The 27,621-nt window shown below is 40.8% G+C and overlaps 1 protein-coding gene across 3 annotated transcripts in view; it reads right to left on the bottom strand.

Annotated features, from left to right (window-relative positions):
* Positions 1–935: 935 nt before the first annotated feature.
* ZEB2 (zinc finger E-box binding homeobox 2) overlaps positions 936–27,621 on the bottom strand; it is a 112,164-nt gene continuing 85,478 nt past the window's right edge. For all 3 annotated transcript variants that reach the window (XM_072122210.1, XM_072122211.1, XM_072122212.1), the window contains 8 exons: positions 25,166–25,423; positions 14,892–14,963; positions 13,194–13,376; positions 12,303–12,517; positions 10,296–10,404; positions 8,048–10,020; positions 5,872–6,052; positions 936–3,158 (listed from right to left, as the gene is read on the bottom strand). In XM_072122210.1, coding sequence (XP_071978311.1) covers positions 2,581–3,158; positions 5,872–6,052; positions 8,048–10,020; positions 10,296–10,404; positions 12,303–12,517; positions 13,194–13,376; positions 14,892–14,963; positions 25,166–25,423 — 3,569 coding nt within the window. In that variant the 3' untranslated portion in view covers positions 936–2,580. The remainder of the gene's footprint in view (positions 3,159–5,871; positions 6,053–8,047; positions 10,021–10,295; positions 10,405–12,302; positions 12,518–13,193; positions 13,377–14,891; positions 14,964–25,165; positions 25,424–27,621) is intronic.

The raw sequence follows: 27,621 nt of genomic DNA, 5'->3' as shown, positions 1-27,621 counted from the left end.
ATTGTAGTTCCAAACAAAACTTTTTTTTTTGCCCCAGTGACAATTTGAATGGATTTTCAAAATTTTAGTTGATATGGGACCAAAGATTATCAATAAAACTTCATTACAGACACCTTACAGCTGATCATTGCAGTCTGGGACTATAGTAACATCCAGAGAGCTTCACCAGAGGTCACAGTGGACAGAGGGGTCCGTCTGTAACTATGGGTCGTCTGTAAGTTGGTTGTACTTAAGTAGGGGACCACCTGTATTTTATAATTGTAGTTCCAGACAAAAATGTTTTTTGGCCCAGTGACAATTGGATTTTCAAATTGTTTTGCTGTACTGGGACCAAGGATTATCAATAAAGCTTCATTACAGACACCTTACAGCTGATCATTGCAGTCCGGGACTATAGTAACATCCAGAGAGGTCACCAGAGGTCACAGGGGGCAGAGAGGTCCGTCTTTAAATACGGGTCATCTGTAAGTCGGGTGTCCTTAAGTAGGGGACCACCTGTAATGGTACATCCAAAATTTTTGTCCTAGTGATTTTCTTGTAATTCCCTTATAAATCAGTGTTAGCAATTAACATGACAAATATTCTAAGCTACATTACGGAATGGGCTCCTATTGTAATTTTTTTAATATATATATTTAAGCATTGTCTATTTTTTTTAAAAAAATCCTGTTATTTATATTTTAAATTCACTTTAAAAAAAAAAAAAAAAAAAAAACATTGGCAAACACGGATGACGTCAATCACAAATCCACAGGGGCATAAATAACCGTTCTTGGAGAAACCACTAAGGATAACATGTGCAAATATTCTACCGATAAATCGTCAATATACCTGTGTTTGCAGATAGAATATAAACATATAAAATGACTTTCTCGATAAGAACTACAAAACCCACCAAAGTTTTTTTTTTTTTAAGTAGTCAGTCACACTTTGCATAGTTTGGCTACATTTTTATTTGAGCATGGTCATTTTCAAGAGAAATTACAAATTGAAAATTCAATAATACTTTTACAAAGACAAGTCAGGAAAGATTTTTTTGTCATGGTATTATACATTGTATTTAACAGTCCCTCTTTTTTTTATTTTTTTTAGCTAAAAAACAAGATGAAGAAAGTGGAATTTTTTTTTTCAGTTGAAAATACAGTGTTTTCACAAGATCGTATCAAAAGTTCCCAAATTTTGGAATTTCCAGTAATTGGAAAGAAAAAAAAATAATAATAATAATAATAAAACAACAACGAGAAATAAAATAATTGAAAAAAAAAAAAAATTCGCATTTCACAATTAAATGTTTCAAAACACATAAATGCTCTTCTCTTTTACATAAAATTTTTGCCCAAGTGATCAACATCATGTTCCTTTTTTACTAAAATATATCTATATTGAAGAACTATTATACTGTACACTACAGTATGAAATAAATAAAATTAGGAAATATAAAATGAGCCACATAAATAAAATGTTATTTGACCTAAAAATTAAATGAATGCAAAATAAAAAATTAAAAAAAAAATTAAAAAAAAAAGAAAAAAAAATAAACAAAAAAAAAAAGTTTGGCGTAATACTGACAAAATGAATGAACAAAAAAAAAATAAAAGAAAAAATTACAGAAAAAAATTGCACAAACATTATGTAAACTAAGGAACTGCCGCCTATTCTAATACTGACATGGGTGCTTCAAAGAACAGGGTAAGCGTAACACTGAAGCTGGTGCGTCGGGTAACACACGTTACCGTCTTAACACTGTACAAGGATGGCACTTGCAGAAACACACAGATTAAAAGGTTTGCATATAAGGCTTATTTTTTACTTTTAAAAACACCTTACGAAGGCTTTCTCTGTAGTCACCTTTCTTTTTTACCGCCATATCAAGGTCAACCTTAAGACTTCGGACTCTCCATAAACTTATTTTTTTTTTATTTTTTACACATGCATCCTCCTCATGTTCCTTCACATTAAAATAATTAAAAATTAAAAAATTAAAAAATAAAATTAAAATAGGCCTAAAATTGTGTGGTTCATCTATCATGAAACTGAGAGTAGCGCAAAGTAAAGTTATGAAGGAATTGTAATAAAAGTCGTATTGCAGTGCGAGCACCTTAAATTAAAGTGAAGTGATAATACTGATGTACAGCAGTGCGGGCACTTTTTTTTAATTTTTTTTAAAATTTTAAAATGTATTAATATAAATTAGAAATATCTTTTTTATTTTTTTAAGTCTGTAGTGATATATAAGTAGAGTGCAATTTCGTACAATTAACTATTTTGTGCTTAAAGAATAAATGCTATTAAACACAGGGTTTAGTCTCTGAAACCACACAGTTTCTAGGCCTTTAATACTGTACAAAAAGTTTGCATAATGCAGTTCTCAACAAAGACCACCTCAAACTTCTTTTAACTTTTTTTTTTTTTTTAGTTTTTGGCAGAACTGCCCCCCCCTTCCCCCCCCCCCATCAGTTCATCTATACAGGGCTTCGTGGAAGCTTCAGGCACGTGCATGAACAGCTTAAACACAGCAGAGTTTTCAAGCAGGTAACAAGACTACTGGAGAAAATCGGAAGCTTAAAATGCAGTAGTTTATTACATGCCGTCCTCCATGTTTTCTTCTTCGTGATCTGACTTTATTTCCATTTTACCATCCTCAGAACTATCGTCCATCGAATGTTCACCGTTCTCTTCCTCGTCTCGGAGCGTGTCCGGATCTGTGTCCATGCTTTTATTCTCGCTTTCCTCCTCTTCCTCCTCAAACTCTTCGTCTCCATCTTGTCTTCCAAGCTTATCGTAAACGTCCTCCACCTCCTTATCGTGCTCTCTTTCAATGTCTCCATCTCTTAGCATACTTTCTCTTTCCTCTGAGTCAGAGTAGCCCTGAGGTGTTATACTCTGTAAGTAAGCTCGATTCATCAGCAGCTCTGTGGGTTCTAAGTGACCCTTCTCTCTGGCCTCCCTCTCGGCAGCCTCCCTTTCTTCGGCCTCTCTTTTACAGTAGGAATACCTGTGGTTCATGTGCTGCGAGTAGGACCCAGAATGTGAAAAACGCTTCCCGCACTTGTCACATTGGTATGGCTTCTCGCCAGAGTGCAGACGTGAATGTTCTATTAGATGGTGTTTATGTTTGAATGCTTTTTTACAAATTTGACACTGGTGTGGCCTTTTTCCTAAAAAAAAAAGAAAACAATTTATGTTAATTTCAGGCAGTTTTCAAAAATTTCTCAAAACACAACTTTTTGGTTCATCATCAGATACAACTTGCTATAAAATCCATGCCTAATCAGCAGTATACTGTCTGAGGGCCACATGCTGCCCGGAGTAGTATATACATTCTTCAGCCCAAGATTGGAACTTGAGAGTAACACCAAGCCCAAACACATCTGGCTGATTCCAGGCTACAAATAGACTAGGAATGCCTTTCACACCTACCATAGCGGCCATGCTTTACGTTTCATTCAAAAATAGACCTGACATGAAATGCTTGACAGCATGATGCCAGGACACAAGACCGAGACACATGATGCAACGCAGAGACACACAGGCATTAATAGACTCTACAACCGCATTGCCTCGTAGGACGGAGGATGGTAAAGCTGAATGAAGACGTTCTCATGTATGTTTGTCCTCCTACTTCAACGAGGACTGAGAAGCTTCATAGTTTTATGTCTGCTATTTGACATTGCCTTTCTAGAGCGTGAATCCAAAATTAGCATCTGTGTGGCCAAATTGTAGCCAACATGTCCTTGGTATCACTTCACGATAGCCAAAATTAAACCTAATTTCAACCAAATTTGTGACTCTAATTTATATATATATATATGGTGATGAGCTACCAATGGTTGGGTCAAATTGACCTACTATAGGTTTTCAACCGTATAAACTTTGTAACTACTATAGGCTCCTTTTGGATGATAACATGGACAACATCAACTATGGCAACTTGAAACGCAACCGACCAAGTGATAAGAGAAGATTAATAATGTGTGTTTTCTAAAAACATCTATGTTGGGTGAACCCCTTTAAGCAAATACTGGACAATTCTCTTGTTGATGTCATATTTCACAAAAACTACACTAGTAGGAAATGGATAAAAAGAGCCAAAATGCTGGAAAAATCTCTGTTGTAGTTGGACATTTACAAAAAGTTACAATGAGCACATTTGGGTCCATAGGTCCCATTATTACCGTACTCTCTTTAGCAATGACTATAATAACATTATCCACTGTCATTCTATCATATACCGGGTCAACCAATGTATATGTCTCTTTGGATTGATAGAAACAGAAGTTAAAATAAGTCAAAATAGGGAACAAATTTAGCCAATATTGCAGTTTCTTTGAAAACCCTATGGTAAAATTGTAGACCCAGGTTGAGTAAAAACCTGCCGCTGATCCAGTAATAATAGATTCACCTACTACAAGGATGTATTAATAACAGCTCCTGTGAACATGTTGTTAAATAATAGAAGAAACCCATTATACTACATGAAATCAAGTCATTTTTGTTTGCCGTCAAGAGCCGAGTTAACATTACCGAACTCTCCGAGAAAGGGGAGAGATTCTTTTCTGGAGACTGAATATCCCTGCAAGTGATCTCTGTTTGCTTTTCTTAATGAAGGTTTTTAAAGCGTTCCTCAAATAAAAGAACGTGCACTCGTGTGAAAGGATATTTCATTACTTTTTAATAGTGAGCATTAAAGTGCTAAAGCCATAACTGGCTCTCTATTGAACAATTGTAATGAGACAAGCAAATCATGGCTTTAAATTGCTTGAATTTTTATGAATCGACCTCAAAGTGAGCAAAAAGAATGTACGACGGCAGCCAGGGCTGGTGTGTAACTAGAGGCTATGTACACCTGCTGTGTCAGCACCGGAACGAGAATGACAGAGGAGAGGAATGCAAACATCAGGGGTAGGCTGGCAGGGAATGGCAGGAGGGTGGCGGTGTTGGTGGTGGTGGGGGGCCCTTGTCATATTAATTATCTGGGAGGATCACATACCAGCAGCAAAGTGCCAGAGTTCAAAATGTGCAGCTGCTTCAGAACCTCTTAAAAGCTACAGAGCATCAAACATATACGAGTTGCCTTAAGTTGCACAAACTTTGTTCTTTGAGGTCCTTGGAAGATTATAAAACCAACAGAAGCCTACATGGAAAATGGTTGACTTTAATATTATCATAATAGACATTAAACTCTTGGCTTCTTCTCTATCATGCATGGTCAACTTGGCCAAATATTCATGTTATTATATCGAGGGTGGGGGGATTAAGCAGCTGACAGATTTCTCTGTTGTGTCTCTATCATCTCCTGTTACATAATTGGAGAGATGTCTATCATACGTAAGATTCATAGGGGGACATTTATCAGGGCTTCTATGCCTCAAAACCCTTCCTGTCTTCACGCCATCTCCATGCCAAGGGTGCGTGGAGGGTTGTGAAGGGCGGTGCAGGCAGAGGCAGAGTTTGCCAGCACGGGGCATATTCAAGCTGATCGATTTCTAATTAATTGCACAATTCTACGCCAGGTAGTTGGCAAAACCCCATAAGGCTGATGACATTTGGCCCATAATGGGAAAAAAATGACTTCCTGACTCCAAATATTGCAGATTAAATCCTTAAATCGACATCATATCGATTGAGCTGATGATGAACATTATAAGGCTATGCATAAATAAAACTTAAGTGACAAAGCATTGGCCACTCCCACAATGAAAAACATCCACTGATTGGCTAAAATAGACTTCTTAGGGGACATTGTAAATTTTTGAATTTCAAAAACACTGTGGACCTAGGAAGAAAAGGCAAATTCGCCAACTTCTCAGAAGCTGTTTAATAGACTGCCCCTTTAAGAAAGATGAAGGCACAGGTGAGAAAAGCATTTACCTGTATGTTCATATTTGTGTCTCAAGAGGGAGCTACTTTTCTGGAATGTCTTATCACATAAATCACAGGCGTACATGCCACTCTCTGTCTTTTTAATCTTCTTCCGGCTCAGGCAGGAGTCAGAATCCGTCAAATCATCCAGACCCGACATGTAATCCGGGGTTCCATCAAGCATTTCACCCTGTAATATAACAAATTAACGTTAGTGCTTTATTAAACGTTGATGCGCTTCTAAAACTAATGAAAATCGCTGCGCCGTCATTAAAAATATTGTTTTATTCAAATTTCAGCATATTAATTTTTATCAGACAATAAACACTGCGAGAAGGAGTGAATTTGTTTTCATTTTTATAAAGAAAAAAAAAATTTTGTATAATTGAATTTTATGATCAGATGCAAAATGTTATTACACAATCCATTTAAGTTTATGTCTGCTGACAAGATGCCCTAAGCGTAATATTTAATTTTATAATTTAAAATGGAGAATATTTTTTTTTTATCAATGTTCGACGTCCACATGCCTTCAGCATTAGGCGATGATGAAAGTGGCTTGGTAAATCATTCGGTGTATTTAGATTTATTTTCGCCGTGACTACAGAGAGCGCCGGCGTACGTTTACATCCTACATATGGCTTCTTCTGTTTGACTTCTAATTAATTAATAGGAACCAGATTACGTTGGCTTCGAGGGGTGGATGCACTTTAATTTAAGTTCTAGATAAGGCTATAAAACTAGAAGGCATATTCTTTGTCTTGTGGACAGAACCAAATATCATTCGAATGAAGTAATAAGTCATGTAACAAACGTAAAAAAAAAAAAAGGAAAACATTTCCAGTCTCGTAAAATCTCTCTACCCCCCCCCCGAACAATAGTCAAGTTTCAAAGGGTTAAAACTCTGCCTCGATTCGAGACATCTTGAAATGACAAGTAGGCGAGCCTCATCCGTGAACGACGTTATGTAATGACACAATTAAAAAGTAGCCAATAAACATTGAAAGAAGCAACAATCCCAAAAATATTATTGGGATTAACGGAGTAAAAGAATCTCAAACACTCTTAAAGTTAAATTCATTGTAATTAAATTTAGTACAAAATGCTAAGAATTTTTTTCTAAAATTCATTGCATTTTGTGTTACCTTCAACTTAGTTTTAGATTTTCGATCAATGTTGATCGAAATCACGTAGATAAACCAACCCTTCAATGTGTAGGGTCCGTTCTTGACTTTTCCTCGTAGGCAGGTATTATAAATTAAGGGTAAATTTGAATACATTCTATCCTTTGTTCTCTAAGGACATGAGCTTCCTCCCGAAGTGTCATTCCTATTGAGGATACATTCTTGGTAGAGACAATTAGTCATGTACTAACTTGGATCAGGAGGACTACCTGTTGGCCCAACAAACTACAATATCTAAAACTGAAGTAGATATGTAGAAGAAGATCGCCGCACCCACCAGTGATGCTTCAAGATTTGTTGGAAACAACACAGGTGGCACAGGACGCCGGCATGCCCCCCTCTTTTCAGAGGCGACCCTTTGGTCAGGACGACCCTTTGGTCAGAGGCTAGAGGAAGCGCTGTTTAGCGCAAAACGGCCAAACCGCCTTGCCGCACGCCGGCGTCCTGTACCACCTGTGTTGTTTCCAATAAATCTTGAAGCGTCCCTGGTGAGTGCCGCGATCTTCTTCTACATATCTACCTTAGACTATCTTGCCTCCTCACTGAGCACCGCCTGCGGCTTCACATCACTGCATTGTATGCCACACGTAACTCCAGTGGTACCGTGGTCCAACTGTGTTACGGGGTGCATGGGAGTAGTGCCAGAGCCACCTTTTCTTCTCTAAAACTGAAGGCCACCTTAGATCCTGATCTGATGCTAGAATGGAGCATCTCTTTATAGTTCTTCTTCAAAATCGTGGAGATGTTTCGACACCAGGACCACAACTGAAGAGAAAATGATGGAATTCCATCACTTTCCTCCCATTAAGTGAAACCGCATGATATAAGTCTTACATTTACAAGTTACATAAAAATACATACATCGTCCAAGTGTAAATCTCATTTTTGTTGTCCCAAGGAGGGGCAGATATTTGAGAAAGAACTATTATGTTTTTTACTTTTTTCCCCCATGAAAATATTCTGATTTACCAGATATGTAAAGAATAACACATAAAAGTTACCTGAAATCCCTGCTTTCGCTGATATTTCCTCCGCTGTTGCATATCAGCAAATGTAGCTGCTCCAGTTGGGTAGGTGTAGGCCATGTGTGGAAGGAAGCTCATTTGATCAAGTCCCGGGTAGGGTCGTAACCCAGGGATAGTCGCCTGTACTGGAGGCATGAAAGTGGCTGGTGGAAAGGCGCTCTGTGGTGGAAGCGCCGTGTACAAGGGTTTTCCACTAAATGGATTTAGACCAAATAGTGGATTAGTGCTTTTGTCCAGATGATTAGAATTACAAAATTCTTTCTTAATATACGTTAAGTTCAGCGGCTCATCTACCAGGTCGGAAGATATAGGAACACTGTTATGTTCTATCGTGATGTTATTAGGTTTGGTTTTGTTCTTTGTGGCTATAACACTTTTTGTTTCCTTCATTTGTCTTGGTACAGATAAATCCAAAGGCTCAGCTTGAAGCTCCTCTGAGGAAAAACTGTTTGGAGTGTAAGAACTACTATGGGAGTTTTTAGAAGATGTGGAAGAAAGGTTTAAAGGAGATGGAGTATTGCTCCTGGAGTGGTCCAATTTATCAACAACTGGCTTCAGACCAGCAAAATGATTAGGTTTTGATAGCCTAAGAGGCGTATCACAATTAGATACCCGGTTGTGAAGTTCCGCTATAGACGGGGAAGTGATAGAATCCACAGGTTTTACTGGTGATCTTGCTGACATAGAGTCTTTAGTGGGAGTGGTGGTTACTTGGGCCACTTCCGCACTGGTTCTTTCCAAAGACGGTGACCTGGAAGTTGCATATTGGTAGACTTTTCTTTGTTCAAACCAGTCCTTCACAAATTCCTGAGGAAGGCCAACTGCTATGGAAATTTTCAGTAGTTCATCAGAGTTAGGTTCCATATTCATAGCGTAATAAGCTTTAAGTACAGACATGTGGTCCTTGTATGGGTTGATCGGGCTAGTCATACCTTTCTCGGAAAGTACCGACGACAGCAGGAGTGCTTGTTTCTCCGCAAACATTCCTTGTTTGTTGAGAATTAGGTTTTCACTGGGTTGGAGGACTGCTTTAATTTCTTCATTCATTTTACACAAGTATCGTTCGTGTTGATGTAAAGGAATGGGGCCGTTAAAACTTTCTTTACAAAACTGGCAAGAGAATGGAGTGGATATATGATGGCTCTCTAACATCTTTTCTTCACTTACAAGGTCTATCAACGTACGTAACTTTTCCTTCTTAATACTGTTAAATGGCCTTCTTGAATCTGTGGTCAAGCTCTGTAAACAAGCTTTGGCTTCGTTCACCTTCTCCAGCGTATAGTCTATAATACTTTTAGTGGCACCATTATGACTTACTACAGGAAGACCGACTTGTGGGACACCGGGAGATGTCATACCTTGTTCCTCTCCTTGAGGTCCTGTTTCTTTCATGTGGTATCCCTTCATCTTTGTGATCTCCTCAGCCTTGAATTCCATCTTCTGTCTAGAAACAGTGTTGTCCACAATTTCTAAGACCTTCTGCACCTCGCTTAAATTACTGCTGAGGGTTGGATACCCAAGTAGTGATGCTTCCATCCCTATACCTAAGTGCTGCATTGGACTTTGAGCTGAGGAGTGAATTCCCAATGGGCTGGTTGCTCCAAGGCCACCATTCATAAATGGATTTGGACCGTTGAACCCGTGCGAGGCTGCCATAAGAAGTTTATAATCATTATAATCTAGTGTTTCGGTTTTGATCTTCAACAAGCCCGCAGAATCTGTCAAACCGAGTGGTTTCCCATTCTCCAGTTTGTGGCGGAGTTGGGTTATGGCTGAGTTGGTGGGAGATGAAGACACAGAGTTAGGAGATGAACCCGCCTTCATGTTGTTTCTCATCCTCCCATTCACAGAGATTAGGCCAATGCATTTTTTACTACTAATGTGTGAACTGTAGGACCCTGAATGAGAGAAGCGTTTCTTGCAATTTGGGCATTCGTATGGTTTCTCCCCTGTGAAAAAAAAAAATACAATAAAATAAAACACTTTGACAATATATTTTTGAACAAGTAACAAATTCCCTAATAGGTAATCGGTACAGTAACTTATATCCCTGGATTACTTATGGTCATGTGGAAATGAAAATATCTCTGGATATATTTGGATATAATCCAAATTTACTCTGGATTAAAAACCTGACTCCATTAAAATAGACAAAATAGAATAGACAAAATAACAAAAAATTTCTAGTTAGCTGAAAAAAATAGTCCATGATCGAAACACTTACCGCTATGTATTCGCAGGTGTTCCTTTAGATGGTGCTTGTATTTGAATGCCTTGCCACACTCTGTGCACTTAAACTTGCGATTGCTAGCTCCCTGGGTCAACAGTTGGTGCTACGTACAACAAAAAACATGCAAATTTAGTACTAAAGTTGGAAATTTTCTAAAATAATTATCCAGTAAAATACAGTTGGTACATGCTAAAGTCGTTTATTCAATAACATTCTAAAAAAAATGTAATACCATATTAAAAAAAATTGTTTTAATTTTAATGAGCTTTTTTTTTTTTTTTTTTTTTTAACTTTTATACATTTTTCACAGGAACCAGAGAAGGATTATGCAAAGAACAGATTGTGCCAAAAGAGGAAATCAGGTGTACGTTGAAAGCATTACAGAAATCTATGAGTTGTGACAGGGGATGTTGAAATATGGCAGTGTCGGTGCTCAAGGTATGTCACTTAGCTTCAAGCAGTAAGGACACAAAAGCTTCACACAAAAAAAAGCTCAGAAGCAGTATGACAACTGCTGGGGTGTACTGAGTCTTCCCACATTCCTGGTGAGACAGATGGTGCACACAGGACACAGGGAGGTTTGTTCAAACACCAGCAACCTTCAAAGATCAAGCCTAGCCCAACCCGTCGAGCGCCATTGAGGGACCACGGTTCATATGTTGCCGAGTTGCATAAACAAACAGCAACAGCTGCTTGTCCTCCCCCCACGGCCCTCAGAGGACCACTATAAACTTTAGTTGTGCCACTGTTAATATGATACAATCATTTTAATTTACTAATTGTAAATGCCACAAGCAAATGAGGGGACTTTTCAACACCAAAGCTTCCTATTCATACCGCGCCAGGGCAAGCGTCATGTACACATTTACGGTTCGCCCATGACACATGCCCGTAATGTAAATCATGTGACATGTTACAATGTCAGATCTCCACATGATTTGCAGGAATTTTATGTGTTTTTCCGAAAATTCCGAAATATCGGGATGTTGTTTAATTCTAAAGACAAAAATAAATTGCAAAAATATCCCAAATTCTCAGTTTTTTTCAGTTCTTAAGGCTGAAATTTTCCAAATAATTAGCAAATATTTTTAGAGCTTCCCTCTGACCATATGACAGCTAATTATGAGCCGCACCGACAAGTCGCAGCACCGAGTACTTTCTGGAAAAATTGTCTATTGTGACAGATCTATTTGTGGTTACAAAAATTTGCGATTTCGAAATTTTCCTTCCTTTATGCAGAATTACATTTTTATTCAAGGGAAACTATTCCTACAATAGACTTTGTGTGTGAAGATATGAAGACTGAAATATTTGTTTCCCAAATTCTATTTTATCAGGGTTACATTTTGGAATGTTGACCAATCACTGTTGATCATACTTAGACCTTCTTTTTGATTGGTCGTTTCATTTTTTAATGCACATATTACAGATTAAAGCTTGGCTCTACTTTTCCAGCAATGACACCACATGTTCCACTTACGCCACTGTCATTGACATAGTCATATAACAACACAGATGTCTTGGCCCTATGACTCACGACGGAACAAGAAATTCTACGCACATTATTATTTTTCATCGTTTTCTCACCCCCCGAGTACGAAGCCCATCTCCAAGTTAACGCTTGTTTTGTAACATGTTGCCGGATGACTAAAGAGAACCTTAGCGACAGTAATTCCTCTTAGAACCCGTTAATTAAAAACCCCAATGTTTCATTCACCTTTTGAGCGGCATTAAAAAACGCTAAACTAGAGTGAAGTTATCGTGCAAGTAAAATTTCTAAATTAGAAATTAACACACTCATTCGATCGTGAACATAAGACTATTAAATTATATTAGGAGACACCATCAAAAAATCATTTAGGCCTCAATTAAGGCTATTACCCATTAAAAGATCTGCATCTTCAAAATGCCATGAAAAATTAATAATGATTGCCAATCAAAGCAATATAGTTTCTCTAAGGGGTAATTATAAAAAGAATCACTTAAAGCCGAACCCCCCACCTGATCTCTCCCTGGCTTGTGCGTCACCATATGCCGCTCGAGTTGGGTGCGGTAGGCGAAGGTATAGCTACAGAGTGGACAAGAAAAGTTCTCCTCGTTCTTCTCATGGCGGTATTTGATGTGCTCCTTCAGTGACGTCAACCGCTTGTAGCCTCGGTCGCAGTAGGGACAGGTCAGCAGCTGGGCAAAGGCATCTGGTGTTCCAGGTGGTAGGTCTACAGTGGAGAGAAATGAGAAGAAGACACAGGCCAAAGGGTCAGTAAATCAATGGCAGTTAATGGGCTCTTTGCCCAGGATGGTCTTACGGCAGCAGACGCGTATCATCATGTCACACCGGCCTCAACAGCAGCCTTCAATCCCCCCTACATATCCAGGAATCATGTCAAATGCTACAGAAAGTTAATTAGGGACCTGGCTTGTAACCTTCTCTAGTTCGAGCCTAACCTGGCTCATTCGGGATCTGCCAGGTAGACTCCTCCACTCGAGCAATATCATCCCTGGCCTTTGGCTACGTAGACATTTTTCTTGCTTCCTCACCAATTACAATTAGCCGGATGAATTGTTGCATCGGGCGTCTCATTCTGTTATTATTTATGTTGGGAATTACCTAGAACACTTGCTCCTTATTAAATTTCAACACTAGTTAGGTTCAATTCATCCCAAGATCTTAAAGCTCAGCAATTCCTGTCCTTCAAGTGTAGAAGGAAAAATGTCAGGAACTTGCAAACAGGACAGCATGAGCTTATTGAATGTTCAGCTCATGAAATTCCAGGCCCGTGCAGCTGTTGCCGAAATTTTAAGGTAAACACCCCACAGCCCATAGTGCATGTACAATTGCAACAGCTGCAAAGGGTCCTCCTCGAAGGATCTAAAAATGATTTGGATCCTTACCATTCTCTTCATGACCATTGGCCTCCGGTGTACCCAAGCGGCAAAGCTCCTCGGGGGCTTCTGGGTAAATAATGGCCGTATCGCTGCGATGCAGGTACTCTGCTATACTAACTCCGTGCCCATCGCCGTCATTCCTTTTAGAGAAATAGTCCTCAAATTCTGAAGTGCAATTCGTGTTCTTCACTGTTAAAAGAAATCAGGGTTAAAAGTTGTCAAAAAGTATATTTTTCCATCTCTCCGTCTATCAAAAGGTAGAAAATAAGTGACAGTAATGGGCCAAATTGTGCATTTCCAGGCTGCATTGACGTGAAAATGTGAACGGTGATCGGAATCCACTTTATTTTGTGGGATTAAAGAAATGTCATCCATTATTACTCTCAGTGGTGAAAAAACATGCCCCGGGGATGAATGTTACTCGCTAACAGTCAAGTAGGATACACTTACGTAAATAAACACAACTAATGCTCAACAATGATGTCTTCTATAACTGGCATTCGCTGACCCATGGTGAAGTGCCTGAGCTGTTAACTTTGCCTGAAACCTCTGACCCCATTCCGATTCTTAACAGCTTACAAGTGGACTCTTAACGTAACAATATTGAGTAATTGCTGGCTGAACAAACAATCTCACTGGTAGCGAAAAACCCTTCGGAACGTCATAACATGGGATATGGCATCGGAATATATTCTAGGTTTTTGTAATTTTTTATATTTCATTTTTTTTAGAATTTTAAAAAAATATTTATGATATATTTATGTACAAAAACCGGCAGAATACAATAGATTAAAATTCAGAAAAATGTTTAAATTGTAAAACAGAGGAAATTTAAAAAAAAAAAAATTCAAGTCTCGGTTCGATTCTTTTGATGTTTTGTGCACTGTATCCTCGAAGCCACCCACCTGACAGTTACGAGTCTTATTTTTAGATTGGATTCCAAAATTAATGGAACTGGTTACTTAGGAATGGTGGGGGCTAAACAAAATTAGACAAATAGACATATACTAAAAGGGTCGTCTGGAGGTTGAATGACAACGACTCACCCGACCATGGGTTGTGCTATCATTGCAGCTGAGCTATATAGAGATGAATGGAGATAAGTTGCAATACCAAGCATCACCCATGATCAGGTGTGGAGCTGTTTTTGTAAGAAACAAAATGTTCAACTTCCGGACAACCCCTTTAAGGGATTAAAGAGGCGGTGAAAGATCTTAATTAAAAAAATTGAAACAATTTGTCAACCGATCACAAGAGCGAGAGTTCCGTTTGAATGAAGCATTGCCCGAGCATGCCCAATGGTGCTCCATCAAAGTCTATGTGAATGCCAGTGATCGGTGAGCCTGGTACCCCGCAATCACTGGCAGTCATGTTGAGTATGAGAACCCTTTAAATCCTACCCCATTCCGGTGCTTAGGACACCCAAGAAATGGCCAATATGTTGCCTGAAGCGACCAATCAAATCCCAACTACCATTCACTACATGGCAACCAAAATCTGATTTGTCACACGTCCAAGAGTTAAGTCTAGTATAACAACCAATCAGATTGCAGCTCTCCTTTTGAAGGTCACCTGATTGGTTGCTAAGAGCAGCAGCCTTTAAATTACATAAAATCTATACAATCCAGCGTCACATTTTAGCCAATCACGTTGGAATGTGATTGGCTCCCGGTCCGATATAGTGTATTATTACGTATCACTCACCTGTACCGTTATTCATAGTGGTTGCATGAGTGACTTCTGGCCCCATACAGTCGTAGTCTCCCTTCATCTCATCTGCAATGCAAAAAATATATATATATTAGGAAGCGTCGGTGCATTGGCCAAATTCATTATCTTGTACTGGGAGGAAATAATAATGTGATTAATCATTAATAATGGGATATTTGTGATATAACGAGATATCAGCTTTATCTCCAGGCTGCGGGGGGGGGGTTGTTTTTTTGCATATTTTGCGCTGTGCGGTCTTTCTTCTGAGATGAGGTTTATGGAGTGTCTAGAGGAAGGTGTTAGGTTAATCTGACCCTCAGTCGCATCGACGCTTCCGGCTTGTCACAACTTGTATTTCCAGCGTGCGGAGTCTGACGCCGCTGACACCTTGTAATAATCCCACAGCCGGGGCACATTATTCCACTAATGTGAGAGGGAACTGTGATGCGGAAGGAAGAAGAAACCTTCATACGTGTGATCCGGGAACATACGTGGAGACATACAATGACGAGGAGGACCCTTGAAGATACGAGTGCCACTTGCCGCTGGATAGAGAGGGTCGTGCGGCTATTGTGGCCTTTCTATTTTGAAGTATCTGCGTTTAATTTGTCCTTTATTTGTCATATTTAGCCATAATTACCTCTGAATGGTCTTAGATGTAGCAGTGCCGAGTTGGTCACTTAGTGATATATTGGCATTATGAATGGCTTTAGGTTAAGGAAACTTAAGGCTTTAGTCCAGGATAGAAAACAAACTTGTCTTCCGGAAACAGCGCCACACTCATAACAGGTCGTGTCGGGTATTGCAGCTCCATTCACTTTCATCATACATCAGAGGAAGAAAACAGCAATGTTTTCCAGATCCAAATCGACACTTTTAAAGGGGTTGTCCTCTTTGGCAAATAATTGATATGGCTTGTGTAAGGAAGAGTTAGACAATTTTCCAATGTACTTTCTGTAACAATTCTGCACAGTTTTCTAGAAGTACAGCAAGCAGAGATCTAGAAAAGCGTGAAACTGATACAGAAAGTATTTTGGAAAATTGTATCACTTTTTTTTACACGATGGAAAGTGGAAAATTGGAAAACTTTTCCTTACACAAAGAAAATTGTATAACTTTTCCTTATGCAAACCATATCAAAGATTTGCTGAAAGTGGACAACCCCTTTAAGGATGATTATAACAGAACAATCTCAGCCCTATCTCATTTATACTCTGCAAGTGCAGATGTAGCAAAGATGAGCTTGTCACTTGCCCCTCAACGAGATATCAGGATGTGTGTTATCTGTGGCTTTTTACATGGGACTGCGCAACGCTCAAGTGATTCCGCTCAGATGTAGCAGTGTTGAGTTTGTCAGCACAGAACATCAGCGTTGGTTGATGGGATGTCATTGCTTTACCGTTAGTATAGATCATCATACCCTTATCTGCTGCTTAACTGAAATAGCAGAAACGACAAACCCAGCTCTGCTACATCAAGATAATTTTGGTTTATGCAGCGTTTTTTCGGACTGTATGTATTTCTAATATGCTATTAAGTTGTCATATTACCACCTGCCTTCTATAGTACTTTTAGGTTAGAGCGCTCGCACTGGATCCCATTGTGAAGAGCGAACGCGGTGACGGTGGGGGGCGGCGGCGGAACATTTCTCTACGGGTAAATTGAAAACATCTCACCCACCTCCTTCTGCTGCTGTCATATCTCAGCACAATAACAGGTTCCAATTACAACATGGAAACCAAATGAAAAGTTAAAACACCCAAAAAAAAAAAAAAAAAAACTGAAAAAAGATTTTTCGGAATCCGCCGTCTCGTGACCGCGATGCATTATTAATACAGCGCGGAATTGTTGATGCGGCTGTAACAATATTTTTACTGCATCAGTTTTTGCTGCCGCCAATATTTCCGCCTCTTGATATTTGTGGGGGAACGTTGGGACAATATGTCGCTTTTATCTTACAGACAATACAACTGTTTCGTCAATCATTACAATGCGCAGGAGAGGGGGAGGGGGGGTTGGGGTTCGGAGTTTAGGGGTGGACTGCGCTTTTAAATCCTATCATCACTCAAAACCGAAAAATTCTGAAGTTGTTTTAAAAAACAAAGAACTGTTCTTCCTCCCTTACACCTCTCCAGGGGAGAGGAAGCTGAAACATTAATTGCTGTGATAGGACTGTCCCGTGCCCACCATGACTGTCCCGTGCCCACCATGACTGTCCCGTGCCCACCATGACCGTCCCGTGCCCACCATGACCGTCCCGTGCCCACCATGACCGTCCCGTGCCCACCATGACCGTCCCGTGCCGTCCCTGATCGTCCCGTGCCGTCCCTGACCGCCCCGTGCCGTCCCTGACCGTCCTGTGCCGTCCCTGACCGTCCTGTGCCGTCCCTGACCGTCCCGTGCCGTCCCTGACCGTCCTGTGCCGTCCCTGACCGTCCTGTGCCGTCCCTGACCGTCCTGTGCCGTCCCTGACCGTCCTGTGCCGTCCCTGACTGTCATGTGCCCACCCTGATTGTCATGTGCCCAGCCAGACTTTCCTCTGCCCACCATGACTGTCCTGCATCCACTATCATTGCATGTGCCCTCCCTGACTTTCCTCTGCCCGCCATAGCCGATTCATACCCATTCCATGCTCAACGTGACTGTTTCATCCCCATCATGTCCTGTGCCCTCCATGGCTGTGACCTCTTTCTGTGCCCACCATAACATTCTGGTACCACTTCTGATTATCCCATGTCTATGCCAACTTTCCTTTGTCCACCATTACTGTCCTGAGGCCAGCATGACTGGCCTGTCCCCATCCAATCTGTCCTGTGCCCACCCTATCTCCTGCCCACCCTGCCTCACATAGAGCCAACCATGTGGTCCCTAAATATCTTGCCATGGTCACAGGGACACATAGACCCCATGCAGGGAGAGTATCAGGGGAAGCCAACAGAGACAAGTGTCCCATGTGCTGAGGGTTGGGCTTTGATAGCAAATATGTTTATGCATCTGAAGCAGCAAAGCTGAGTTTGCAGTCTGGCACAACCTGTTCAGCTCTGCTACATCCCATGTACATGTAATGTGGTTCCCCTGGTACCTGTCAGCCTCCACCCGGAGCAGACAGGAGTAAGAGAAGACGTCTTCAGGTCTGCGTCTCCTGATATTTATATCAATCCCTGCAAGTAATTAGATCAAGGTATTTCCGAGAAGGTTGTCACTGGGAATAAATATAGCTATTGTGTCCCATCTCATGTGATGCTCCGGGGAAGAGTCACAAGATTCCCATCTGAGGCCGCACAGCCGCCCGGGAAAACAATCTCTAGATCTTCATGGGGTTTTTTGCATAATACTGGTGATACTAAAGATGTTTTTTGTGTATTTCCTTACTTGTTTTTTACATATGAATAAGTAAGGAGAAGTTCATGGGTTTGGAATATCCCCAATTCACAAACTCTGCTGCAGCTACTTATAGACAGTATATAGGACTTCATTAACCCTATTAAAGGGGTCCTCCACCCTGGCATGGGTGGGGGTTGTCCTGTAGGTCACTTATATCTCATTCCATGTCTAGGTTATACATCCGTATATGGATACAAACTCACCCTTTCTCAAGTCAGGGGTGTAACTTAAGGGTGCACCCCGGCAATAAGAGTCTTATGAGGCCTTAAAGGGGATCTTTCACTTCCTCACACATGAGGAGATAAACATACCATGCTGAAGGGGCAGATACACAGATTCGGGGGCACTTTGAATTTTTTTTCTAACCCCCACAGTTGCAGAGAAATCAGTCCCAGTATATGATGAGGCGCTGGGAGGGGGCGGGTTTATCATAACACACGCCCCCCTCCTCTGCTTCAGCATCTCCTCTGTGACAGTGGAGAGTATTATAAAGCTTCAATACTGGGACTGATATCTCAGCAACCGTGGGGGCTAGAAAGAAAATTCAAACAGTCTCTGAATCTGCGTATCAAGCCCCCCCGCAGCAGGGTATGTTTATCTCCACATGTGTGACATGCTGAATGGTCCCCTTTAAGGCCTCATAAGACTCCTATTGAGCCCTAAAGTTACACCCCTGACTTAAGGTCCACAAGTGTGAGGTCTTCTTTAAAGGCATTTTTCCCCCAAATAATACATTATAGATAGGCGCCTAATGCAGATTTCCATCACCTTTAAAGTTACGTTGCCCTCTTAAAGACACAGCTCTGTGACCACCCTGCAGAAACAAAATTATAACCCATAATACATTCATGTCTATCGATACTGATAAACCTAAGAGTGTAGACTGGTGCCTGGTGCCTCCCAATGTGAATATAACCCTGGTCCCTATTATTTAATTGGAAAAAGAACAGTCTGAATAAGGTAAGTTATGAGACTTTAAGGTAAGAATGTGATTTCATTAGTTTCTTAAAGGGAGGAAAACGGATCGGCCTTCGCTGCCTGTCCACCATGCGGTGTGAATTCTGCCGGACACTCATAGGATTATTGCTGACTACATGACTTTCATTTCCCAGGTGATGAGCTCGTGGCATGCAGGATTCCTGAGCGCTCACGTGGCCCTGGGGATCACAGAGGTGGTAAGAGCCCCTCCACTCTAAAGGGTTAACTAGGGTTCTATTTTAGAATCCTAACAGTTTTGTGCTACACGATACATGAACATATCTGTGCGGGTAACACAACAATGTTACATTCCCTCTGTTATTCCTCCTGGAATATTGTAACTATATTATACATTATGTGTCCCCTCAGAGCCTGATATCATCCAACCAAGAGTGTAATCAGATAATGTAACAACTCAGATGGTCACATGCAGTAGTCAATTGTATCATTCATATTCCAGGAGGAATAACAGGATACAGGAGGATTTGCGGTGCTCTGGCAGTGAAAGGGTTAACTGGGAATGATCCTAATTTTCTATTTATACTATTTTGGTCAGTATTTCTGAGTTCCAGCCTTCACTGGGGGGGAGACATTTTTTAGTCCTGCCCTCTTTTTTATGGCCAGTATTTTTGCACCTGACCCTTTTAGTGACCAGTATTTTTGAGCCTGTCCCCCCTTAGTGACCAGTATTTTTGATCCTGTCCCCCCTTAGTGACCAGTATTTTTGAGCCTGCCCCCCCTTAGTGACCAGTATTTTTTAGCCTGCCCCCCTTAGTGACCAGTATTTTTGAGCCTGCCCCCCTTAGTGGCCAGTATTTTTTTAGCCCGCCCCCCCTTAGTGACCAGTATTTTTTAGCCCGTCCCCCCTTAGTGACCAGTATTTTTGAGCCTGTCCCCCCTTAGTGACCAGTATTTTCAAGCCTGTCCCCCTTAGTGACCAGTATTTTTGAGCTCGCCCCCCCCCCCTTAGTGACCAATATTTTGTAGCCTGTCCCCCTTAGTGACCAGTTTTTTTGTGCCCACCCCCTTTAGTGGCCAGTATCTTTGAGTCTGCCCCCTTTAGTGGCAAATATTTTTAAAGTCTGTCCCCATTAATGACCAGTATTTTTAAGTCCACCCCGTTTTAACGTCCAGTATTTTGGAGTCCACCCTTTTAGCGTCCAGTATTTTTGAGTCCACTCCAATTAGTGACCAGTATGTTTGAGCCTGTTCCCATTAGTGACAGCGTTTTTAACTCTACCCCATTATTGGCCAGTACTTTTCGGTCCGCCCCCCATTAGTGACCAGTATTTGTTTGTCCCACCCCTAATAGCTGTTATTTTTTAAATAGCAAAGGCAACCCTACATATAGATACAATTGTAACCAAATTCTGTCCTTAGATTTCTAGCACTGCTGCTAAACTTTTTCCCAAACTTTTTGTCTTCCCGGCAGGTGTGCGGGGAGCGAATTGGGAAATGTCAAATCGCTTCTTGTGGGGTTTTTTTTCCTGCTTCTTTAAGGCCGCAGCCTATTTATTATGAAAACAAGAGTAAAAAACGTTTTCCTGTCGCCCTTGGGGATAAAGGTTTGCAAAAATAAAGAACTCTACCCCCCCCCCCCCACCTCCGGCAGAGGAATCCTTGTCTAAGCAGAATGTGGTCGGAGCGCAGGTGATTTATTTAAGCGGATGATGATAATGATGTCATTCTGTATTCCAGCACACGGCGTCCACCCTATTGTGGGACGATGGAATGTCAAGGACAATCGCGAACACAAAACTTTGATTGTGCCTGAACCGGAAAAGCACAGTAAGAAGTCTACATGCCTCTTCAGTTCAAACCCTACATCCTGCAGACAAAAAGGAGAAAGTATACGGCACTGTAAGCAAAAGGAGAAGGGCTTATCTCACAGAGAAACTATGCGCAGAGGTGCCATGCGAGACAGACAGGCACCAGGGAGAGAACACCGCTAAACAACCCACAATCCATGTCTGCGCTCTCCACATTACAAGATAAATATGTAAAAAGAAAAAAAGACATAAAAAGAACAATAAATATGTAAAAAAAAAAACATAAAGAGAACTGAAACGGTGTAAAAAGAAGAAGAAATGTATAAAAGATACATAAAGAGAACAATAAAGATATAAAAAAAAGAGCAATAAAGAAACATAAAACAGCATAACAAAAAAATTTTATTGGAAGAGGCAAAAAAAATATAAAACGTGTTATCTGCCGGTCAGAGTAAACACTGGCTCCATTTCAGCGCAGGGAGAAGGGGAGGAACAACAAGCTTTTTTTTTTTTTTTTTTTTTTTTCATTAGACATCAAGGCACCACATCGCAGCACTTTTAGTACAATAAAAAAAAAAAACTCCTATAAATCATTAGCAGTCATTAGGAGCAGACAGGTAAAAGCACAAGTATCTCTCCTGCCCCTGGTACAATAAAATTATGGATACAGACATGGAGCGAGCAGCTGTCAAGCAGCCCGGACCGTTTAACCGTTAACTGTTGGAAGACAAGAGGGCGGAACCGAAAAGTGGGGGCGGGTGGTAAGGGAGGATTTGCTGTGCTCTGGCAGTGGAAGGGTCAACCAGGATTGATCCTAATTTTTGGTGGAGGCAGTGAGGTCCTACAGCTTGTAAGAAAGAGGTAGGGATGAGGAATGACTGGTTTAAAGGGGGTTTTCTAGGTAGATGTAGCAGAGCTGAGTTTGTCATTGAACTATTCGTTGTGATATACAGGTTGTAGTTCCATCAGGGGGTCTTGATGATAAGACCCTATGTGTGTGCCGAGAGGTCCTAAAGCTTTGAAGTTATAGGAAACTGGGTTAAAGGGGTTCTCTATGCAGGTGTAGCAGAGCCGACGGTGTCATTTACTTATTAAGGGCTGCATTGAGAAGATGCAGTAGGGAGCCGGCATTGGTTATGGGGGTCTTGTGCATAAGGGGCTTGTTATGTCCTATATCTTTTAGGGGAATGAGAGGTTTAAAGGGGACAATGGGGACAGGCAGATGTAGCAGGGATGAATTTGTTAGTTTACTTCAGAGTTGTGTTGTAACGAGAAGATGGATGTGAGGGGTTCCATGGTGCAGCAGTATAAAAAACCATAAATAGGGTGCACGTTTAAATTTTGCATCACAACCAAAATGTTCCAAATAACAAAGTCCTCTCTGCTACCTCTCTGTGAATAACAGTAATAAATCAGCCTAAGGGTCCATTCCCATTGGCTTCCGTTTTGCGTTATTATTTGAGCGGATAAGAATTTAAAAAAAAAACAAAACATATCAGTTTAAATTGCATTCCATTTCTTTAAATAACGGAAGCCAAAACGCAGGTGGGAACGGGCCCAAACAATGGAGCACATATCTTTAGGTCCCCCATAGCTTTACCCTCACCCATAGAGTCGTCCATATAGCCCCACCTTAGACCCCCTAACTGATCCATCCGAAAATGAACCAATGACACATTGGGGCACATTTACTAAGGGTCCGCGGACTGTGATTCCATCGGGTTTTCCCGAATATTTCAGTTTTTCCCAATTTTGCGCCGAATTGTCCCAGGATTTTGGCGCACGCGATCAGATTGTGGCGCATTGAGCCGGCTTGCACGCGGCAGAAATTGGAGGGCGTGGCCGTCGGACAACCCGTCGGATTCAGAAAAACCGTGGAATTTAAAAAAACAAAATGTGTTGCAAGATCACGCACTTACATGCACCGAGAAGAAGAAGGTGAACTCCGGCGGACCTCGGGGCAGCAGCGACACCTGCTGGAAATAGGACCTTAGTGAATCGCGTCAGACCCGAATCCTCGGCGGACAAAGCACCGCGGGATCGCGACAGGACCGGGTAAGTAAATGAGCCCTAATGAATTAGAACCACTGGAAATGATAAAACTTGATTAGATACATCGGCTACGAAGTACACAACACGGGGTACGAGCGGTCTGTTTGGTGATAGTTCACACAAGTTCATCCTAATCCTGGAGCTGAGAACGAGAGAACGAGAACTTTTTTTTCCTCGTCTTCTTTCTTTTTCCTCCAGAAGTTTGAAGTTCTACATTTGTTAAATCCCTATTAATTATTCCTTTAAGGGTAAAAAATCCCAGTAATTGGCCCTTACCCTTGATTTCTAGATATTAAAATTTAAACCATCAGTACATTCATTCTTATGGCTCTGCATATCTTGTTCATTAACAAGTATGAATAGCTAACGCCAGCTCATTTAGATAGTATGTCTTACACGACTTCTCGCTACACTCAGTTTCTGTCACCCCGCTCCTAAGAATCATTGGCTCTTATTATACATGTAAATGGCTATCATAAAAATAAAAATTTCATTTAAGATTGTTAATGACTCCTACAGCAGTCAGACTTCCTTTAATGATCATCTTCTGCCCCCTAATTAAACGTATTTATCTTTTCTCCATCTTTGCCTGGTGTCCCCCCCCCCCCTTTAATCCGTATCCCCCCCACCCCCTCCCCAACCCGAGTTGAGAATCTGAAACCTTAAGGTCTTTGAGCCTTTGACGATAAATGTTTATGGGAGATTCGAGAAATACTTTGCCCCCACCTCGGGGATGAAATATCAAATTTAATGTGCAGTTTACAATTTGTTCAATGACTTGAGGACAGCTCGGTTACAAACAGTGCTGGTAAATTGTAGACGTGAACGATTGACTCCATTGAAAGATGCTGTCTGCCCCGACTAAGTTGAGGAGATGCTACTGTTCATGTTGCTAGTTGATCTTTGTCTACAGTTGTCCGTACAGACTAGATGATGGTTGGATTCTGTACAACCAGTCCAAGATGCCGAGGACAGACGTAGAGGGGAAGAGCGATAGGACATGTCCGATCCTTTGTGCTCAAGCTAGATAAGTGGCCTTCACAGTGCCTGGATATGGCTTATTCCTCTTCCCACTTTAAGGACACATAATACCTGGGGATTTCACAAGGAACAGCTGCCGGCTGACCCAGCTATGTATCATGTATGACCAGCTTTTTCTAGGTGGCACAAACAAATGGGACTTTTTGCACAAACAAATGGGACTTTCTGGACCCATACAATGGGCAAAATGTTAAATCATTGACTAAATGAAAGACTCAAAAGTAATCTTACTCAAGTTCAAGCTTGGTCAAAAACAAGATGTATGTGAATAGCTTAACACTAATTCCATCCTACTTTTTGTCTCAAGATGACCCAAAATTTTTGTAGGGTTATATCAACTACTAAATATCAGTAGGGTCAGGCTACTTCATGACTGTTGGTTGCCATTGAGGAAGACATGGAAGACATTATCCCAAGGGATAATTTTGCCCATGGCCTTGTTGGGTTGTATGGGAGAGGTTATCCAACTTGTGTGCCATTGGACGAGCCATTGGACCAAGATCTCTTGTACACAATGCTATCAAAAACAATGGGGACTGAATGGAGCTTATACATTATAAGTCTGAAAAATACTGTATATGTCCTGAGAAAAAAAGGATCGCCATGTTAAAATCCAAAAGCCCGGTCCCTCGTCAACCCCTATTATCTGGCATCAGTTGAAGTACATACAGATTAGATGTGTGGCCAGTCCTAGCAAAAAAGGAAGGTTTGACCAAAACTCTGATGTGTGTGGTCAGTTATATTAAAAATTTATAGACTGAAACTAAACCTTACATAACCATCGCACTTGGATACACATTTGAGCCTTCTTTATTGTTTCTTAGATTCCAAACTTCTTCCCTTATTGCCATTAACACATTCAAGTATTTTTTCACCAACATGAAAATCCAACAAGGAACATATCACAAAGTAGGCAATGCCATTCAATAACAGTAGCGTTAGTATGCGGCCACCCAAATATTACGGTGGAAGTTTCCATTTGTTCTGAAGTCATTTGGATAAGCAAAGTCTAAATAGCCAATAACAGAGTTGAGTAGAACTTACCAGAGCCATCTCCAGGCGCTTTCAGGAGATCATCATTGTGCCAACTGTGGTCCATTCCGCCATCTCTCAAGTCATCTTCCTCTTCTTCTCTGGCCAGCAACGTCTGGTTGGCATGAGGAGAAGACTCATGGTTGAGCATACTGGCTGGACTGGTTTCCTGGTCCAAAGTGGTAATAATACTATCATCTTCAGCAATATGAAGCTTGTCGTCTTCATCTGTCTCCGAACCCGTGTCCACTACATTGTCGTAATTCAAAACTGGAATGAAAAAAAGGGAGAGAACATTGTAAAGACTCTTCGAAAACCAAAATAGATCGAAAGCTTAACATATTACAAGTTACGTGAATGTCCAGAGGAGTCATGAAAGAAGTACAACTAAACTCTGAAAACTAAAAATTTGGGGGAATTTTTTGAATTCCAATCGAATTTTAAGCAACACAAAAACAAACTGATAGGAACAAGCCCCTTCCTGACCCAATCCATTCCTCATAAATGTTTCTGGAAGCACAGCCTGTAAATAAGGTCTGTGAACTCTATTGAAGTTGGCTGTCTCTGAATTAGGCAGCCCCCACAAGGCTCCCGGCCTACATGATAGTACATAAATTGTCCACTTTACCAGCAGACAAGAAAGATTAGAGTAATAAACACCGGGCATTAGCTCAGCTACAGAAACACACCATCCGTTACGCACACATGGGATTGCCAAAATACGTTAACCTAACTCTGTACAAACATGCACAAAAAACAGTCAGAACCATGACATCATGGGAACGAGAGGGAGAGACAGAGAGGAGGGGGTTGGTGTTGGGGGGGCTTCGAGGAGACTGAGGAAAAGGAAAAAAAAAAAAAAACAATTTTCAGCTTCATTTTGATTTCTCGGAGTCTAATAAAGCCGCCCTCACTTAAATTATCAACTGAGCTATCTCAAGTGGCTCTTGCCAGCGATCGGATTATAGAAAACTATCAGAAAAGACTGAGGGAGAAAAAAAAAAAAAAAAAAAAAAAAAAAAAACAGAAGAGGATTGTTCTTAATGGAGAATTCTTGAAATAAGTCTAGTTACAAATATTTTTTTTTTTGGTCCGTCATATCTGTTTGCCTTGACGGGTTCCCAGGGAGGGGAAAAAAAATGGAACAAAAAAAAAAAAAAAGAGATTTTATAAATTTTTTTTTTTTTGTCATGTGAGTCTGGGGACAAAAAGATTACACCGTGCATATCTGCTCATAATATGATCTTTGTATAATCCGCGGGTCCGCACTTGCCTTCTGAACAACTGCACAACAGGTGCAAATTAAAATGAAAACGGCTGCAGGAGCAGCAAACAGAATCTGCTGACCTGGTTTGAATACCAATTGACGGGGGAAACAAAACCTTTTCAAGAGGTGTGACCACAAGGGTTTAAACAAGTTCAGGCTGGGTAATGCCCTAAGATCTACAAAAAAAAAAAAAAAAAAAAAAAAACGAGAGATATTCTACCGTCCCCGCTCGAGCTGTGTGGTCCAGATATACCTTAGTACAATCAATATTGTGAATCTTTTTCTCCCTCGGTGACAAAGGTTTAACCATTTCTTAGCAACCCACAGACAGCCCTTTATAAATGTTCTGAGCTCTGAGTCGGGGAGGGGGGGCAAACAAAAGATCCGTAGGCCTGGGAATCTTTCAACCCACCTCTTAAAAAGTGATCTCTGGGCACAGGAGAAATAAAGGAAGGTCCAGGAGGAGTGAATAAAATTATCTAAGGCTGGACAAGCATTAAAAGGCCTTTATCCAGGAAGAAAATATGTCCTTTGAGGTCTCTTTTTGCCCATCGTCGACTATCCCGAGTGACACGTGAGGTTTTTTTTTTTTTTTTTTTCCCCGGTGCAATAGGAGCTCTGAGATGTTTTCTTCAAGATTTATCAAGAGGAAAAAAAAAGATAGATAGATGATTTATCAACAAACCCCTGAGGAGCCAAAAAAAAAAAAAAATCAAAACAATTTCAACAAGTAGTGAAGTCATGTCTCAGGATACGAGGTCAGGAACGCAACATCCATCACCATCACAGGACAACAATGCTCCATGCCTGCTGCTCTGTTTCCCCTAATGGTAGTAAATACTTTAAGACAGATAAATAACTTTGGGTGAAGAGTGGAGAAGAGGAACGTTACTCAATTAACGGTCATCCCTTGCACCTTGTTCTACGCCTACCGGTAAATTTTTGGTATATATCACGTCCTTGACCAGTCTACAAGAAGACATCATCCAGACAGTTTCTGAGAAAGCTTCAAGGAAGTCGACTTAAATACAAAATGATATTAAAACTTTTTGGAGGTTGGAATCTTTTACTATTTTTAATGCCCACTCATGAATTGAGATACAAAGTGGGATCATTTTGACTTGACTTGACTTCCATGGGAGCACAAAAACGTTGTCCTTTTCCAAAAAGTTGGAACTTGCTTCGTGAGTTAAAACATTGT

The sequence above is a fragment of the Engystomops pustulosus genome, chromosome 8 (genome assembly GCF_040894005.1).
Source record: "Engystomops pustulosus chromosome 8, aEngPut4.maternal, whole genome shotgun sequence".
In the NCBI taxonomy this organism is placed as follows: Eukaryota; Metazoa; Chordata; class Amphibia; order Anura; family Leptodactylidae; genus Engystomops; species Engystomops pustulosus.
The sequence above is the reverse complement of the archived record's forward strand: the minus strand, read 5'-3'. Positions and strand labels throughout refer to the sequence as shown.